Here is a 4,503-nt window from a genome sequence, read left to right as displayed (position 1 = left end):
AAAAAAAAAAAAAAAAAAAAAAAAAAAAAAAAAAAAAGCCAGCCTCAGCAATTTAGCAAGGCCCTAAGCAATTTAGTGAGACCCTGTCTCTAAATAAAATATATAAAGGGTTGAGGATGTGGCTCAGTGATTAAGTACCTGTGGATTCAATCCCTGGTACCAAAAATAAAGATTAAAAAGAAGAGAAATGACTTAGATATAATAATCACAGGCCATGGTTTATAGGACAGTAAGTAGATAACCCCAAGTTATAGCAGATTACTTGTGCTTTTGTTATAAAACATTAAAATTAACTTTTAGGACTGTCAAAGGATTTGTTTCTTTTCTTTTTCTTTCTTTCTTTTTTTTTTTTTTTTTGTAGTGCATTGGGATTGAACCCAGGGCCTTGTGCATGTGAGGCAAGCACTCTACCAATTGAGCTATATCCCAACCCAGGATGTGATTTTTTTTTTTTTTCTCAAGATCAGGAGTATCATCATGTCATTTTCTTTCCTTTTATGTAAAATACACATAGCATCTGCAATTTTTAACCAGTTTAAAATGTATAATTCAGTTATACTTGGTATTACAGTGTTGTGTAGTTCATCAACCTTATGTAGTTCTAAGACGTTTCATCACCCCACCCACTAAACAGTAGCTTCACATTACCTGTTTTCCCAAGCGTGTGGCAAGTACTGATTTTGCTTTCTGTCTGTGTAAATTTACACATCATGGATATTTTGTACAAATGGAATCATGCAAGATGTGACCTTTTTGTGTTTGGCTTCTCTTACATAATATATTTTAAGGGTTCACCCTTGTTACAGAATGTGTCAGTAATTCATTCCTTTTTTTAAATATACATTTTATTTTTTAGTTGTAGTTGGACACCATGCATCTTTTTCATTTATTTATTTTTATGTGGTGCTGAGAATCGAACCCAGGGCCCTGCATGTTCGAGGCGAGTGCTGAGTCACAACCCCAGCCCCAGTAATTCATTCCTTTTTATGACAGAGTATTATTCCATTGCATGAATATATCATATTTTGTTTATTCATTCATCTACTGATGGACTTTGGGTTGTTTCACCTTTCTGGCTATTATTGAATAGAACTTCTGTGAACATTTATGTATCAGTTTTTATTTGCACACCTGTGTGGATATATACTAAGAAGTGAGGTTAAAATTAGGTTGGGTTCATCAGTTGATTATTTGTGCTTAGGAAAGTTGGTGAGGGGCTGGGGATGTGGCTCAAGCGGTAGCGCGCTCCCCTGGCATGGGTTCGGCCCGGGTTCGATCCTCAGCACCACATACAAATAAAGATGTTGTGTCTGCCGAAAACTAAAATGTAAATAAAATATTAAAAAAAAAGATTACAGATCAGGGCTGAGAATATAGCTTAGTCAGTAGAGTGCTTATTAAAAAAAAAAAGAAAGTTGGTGAATATTATAAAAGTGGGGAGGATAAATGAATGTGACTTAGAGGGTAATTTAGTTTCCTATAGGCTTCCATGTCAAATTACCAAAACTGGGTATCTTTTTATTTAATTAATTAACTTGTTTATTTTACAAACTGGGTATTTTAAAACAATATGGTAATTTATTTTATCACTATTCCAGAGGCCAAAAGTTAAAATTCAAGGTGTCAGAAAGCCACAGTCCCTCAGTGGCTCTTGGGGAGAATAATTTCTTCCCCTTTTTAAGCTTTTGGTGGCTTTTGCCATTCTTTCACTTCTGACCACCCTAATTCAGTCTTTGTCTCTGTCTTCACATTCCTCTTTGCTTTGTATGTGTTTTCTCTTCTTTGTGTCTTTCTTATAGAATTCTTGACATTGAATTTTAAGTCTACCCAACTAATCCAGGATGATCTCATCTCAGGGTCTTTGATTATGTCTATATGAGCCTTTCCCCAAATAAGATAGATTGACTGGTTCTGGGAATTAGGATATTGTCATACATTTTGGGAGCTACCATTTAACCAATTACAGAGGGCCTAAAGGGTTGTCTTGAATTTCTTTGTGGTCAAGAAATATAGATGAATAAAGGGGACAGTCTACAGAAAGAATGGTTAAAGAGAAAGGAGCCCAATACTACCAATGCTGTTATGGTTACTATACTTGGTATTCAGAGATGTCACAAGATTTTAGGGTAGATAAAAATGATTTAGATATAATTTATTTGAAAGAAGCCATGCAACTCAGATAAGAAATCAAATTGCTGCTAGGGTAGAACATTATTATCTAAAATAAAAAGCATTTCATTAACAGCCATAGAAATGTTAGAAAAGGTCAGATACTGTTTTTATTCTTATCAGCAGTCACTATCATTTCTAAGCCTAGAATTTATACTGTATTCTTTTAAAGTAGGCAAGTTAGGCCCTACAGATGATAAGCAAGAGTAAGTTAGAATTTTCAAACCTCTTATATTACAGAGGAAGAAAGTATAGCTGGGAGAGTTCTGAGTAACTTGTCCAAGTTCTCAGCTTGTTAGTGCCAGAGCTGAGTCTTGAATTTGGGGTTCCTTAATTCTTAGGTGACTGGATTTTTTTTTTTTTTCATGATAAAATGTGAAGCTGTACAAAGAAGTGAAGATTTGTGATTATTTATGTTTTTCCCCTTTAAAGTAGAAGTTCCTTACTAGGATGATAATGGAGATAGTGTAACCTAGAGGTTACCTGGGTTTAAAACCCAACCCTTCCATCTTTCCTTCCTTATTTTATCTCTCTCCCTCCTTTCTTCCCTCCATCTATTCTTCTCTCCTGATAGAACTCAGGGGCAGTATATCTCTGAGCCACATCCCTTAGGGTCTCACTAAGTTTCCAAAGCTGGTCTTGAACTTGTGATCCTCCTGCCTCAGCCTTTGAGTTGCTGGGATTACAGGCATGCACCACTGCTCCCAGTGTCTTCCTTTAACTATTTGTGTGACCTTGGGTAATCTCCTTTCCTTTTTAGTTTCTTGATCTTTAAAGTGGAAATAGAACCCATCTCTTCAGAGTTCTTGTAAGGATTAAATGAATCAATACACTAAGTGGTTTGGAACAGTGTCTGGTACATGGTATCTGTTAAACTGTCACTATTACTAACATTTTTTATTTTTATCATTTAAATTCCTTTATAATTTTGACACTGATGGGAAATTATGATAGGATAATAGTACTACATACATTATCTCATTTGAGCTTGTTAGCAGCTACATGAGGGAGATTCTATTATTCTCATTTTATAGATAAGAAAACTGAGGTATAGCACAGTTAAGTAACTTGCCTAAGGTTACACAGCTAATGTGAGGAAAGATTGGGATTCAAATTCAGATCTGCTAGAATTCACTCTTGTTTTTAAAATGTATTTTTTAGTTGTCAATGGACCTTTATTTTACTTACTTATATGTGGTGCTGAGAATTGAACCAAGTGCCTCACACATGCTAGGCAAGTTTTGAATTGTAATATTTATCGCTTTTCTCTCTAGTGTAGTGCATTTTGTATCTTTGCTACTGCAAGGTCATGAAGATGTTCTGTGTTTTCTTCTAAAGGGTTTATTGTTTTACCTTTCACATTTAGATGTGTAATCCCAGAGCTAACCCTTCTAAATACTATGCTGTAACACTACTCTGTACTTGCTGAAAAAAAGCTCCCCCATTCTTTTTCTTTCTTTCTTTTGGCTATTTTTCAGCTTTCTACAGAGTGAAAGAGAAACATTTCCATTGCTCACAGCTGGGCCTGAAGTACAACAAGGCTTTGATATGACCAATACAGTGCTTTTAATGCACATTTTGTAAAACAAATGCTAGTCTTTGTGCTTTGATATAGTACCAATTTGTAAGATTTTAGTGGTTAGAAAACTCTGTAAGAAAAAAAATTATTGCTATAAAAGGGTTTAAGAGAAAGGAAACTTTCTCTTTTGCTATTTTTTTTTAAGAGAGAGTGAGAGAGAGGGAGAGAGAGAGAGAATTTTAATATTTATTTTTTAGTATTTGGCGGACACAACATCTTTGTATGTGGTGCTGAGGATTGAACCTGGGCCGCACGCATGCCAGGTGAGCCTGCTACCGCTTGAGCCACATCCCCAGCCCTCTCTTTTGCTATTGAGGGTAAATTAATAGGAGGCACCCAGATTCTTTAATCTCCTTGTATTCTGTAGGGAAGAAGAGGCTTCTGGATGGTCCCTTATAAACTGTGGTTTAAAATTTAGATTCAGGTCACACCAGGTTTCTTGAGATAGCTATATTTTCCTGGGCTCACAGGTATACATTCTGTAAAGTGGATATTTATATTGCCACTTTTATGCAGTAGAGACTTCTTTTTTGGGACATATTTAGGAACTTTCAGGGCATTTCTGTGTCTCATTTTTTAGGGCTAAAGGTTTGGAGGCAACTCTTGTACATATGACAGTCCTTTGGGGAAGAAAGGAGCTAATATTTGTTAAATATCTATTGTGTTCTATGTTCCATATACTTTACTTGCACATACACTTATATATTTTTATATATACATATATATATATATATATATATATATATATATATATA

At 35.0% G+C, this 4,503-nt stretch overlaps 1 protein-coding gene across 1 annotated transcript in view; it reads left to right on the top strand.

The window, feature by feature from the left end:
* The first annotated feature begins 3,989 nt into the window (after positions 1-3,989).
* Dennd5a (DENN domain containing 5A) overlaps positions 3,990-4,503 on the top strand; it is a 70,998-nt gene continuing 70,484 nt past the window's right edge. Inside the window, exon 1 of the mRNA XM_048787915.1 lies at positions 3,990-4,011. Coding sequence (XP_048643872.1) covers positions 4,005-4,011 — 7 coding nt within the window. The 5' untranslated portion in view covers positions 3,990-4,004. The remainder of the gene's footprint in view (positions 4,012-4,503) is intronic.

This window comes from Marmota marmota, unplaced genomic scaffold (genome assembly GCF_001458135.2).
Source record: "Marmota marmota marmota unplaced genomic scaffold, marMar, whole genome shotgun sequence".
NCBI classification, from domain to species: Eukaryota; Metazoa; Chordata; class Mammalia; order Rodentia; family Sciuridae; genus Marmota; species Marmota marmota.
The sequence above is the reverse complement of the archived record's forward strand: the minus strand, read 5'-3'. Positions and strand labels throughout refer to the sequence as shown.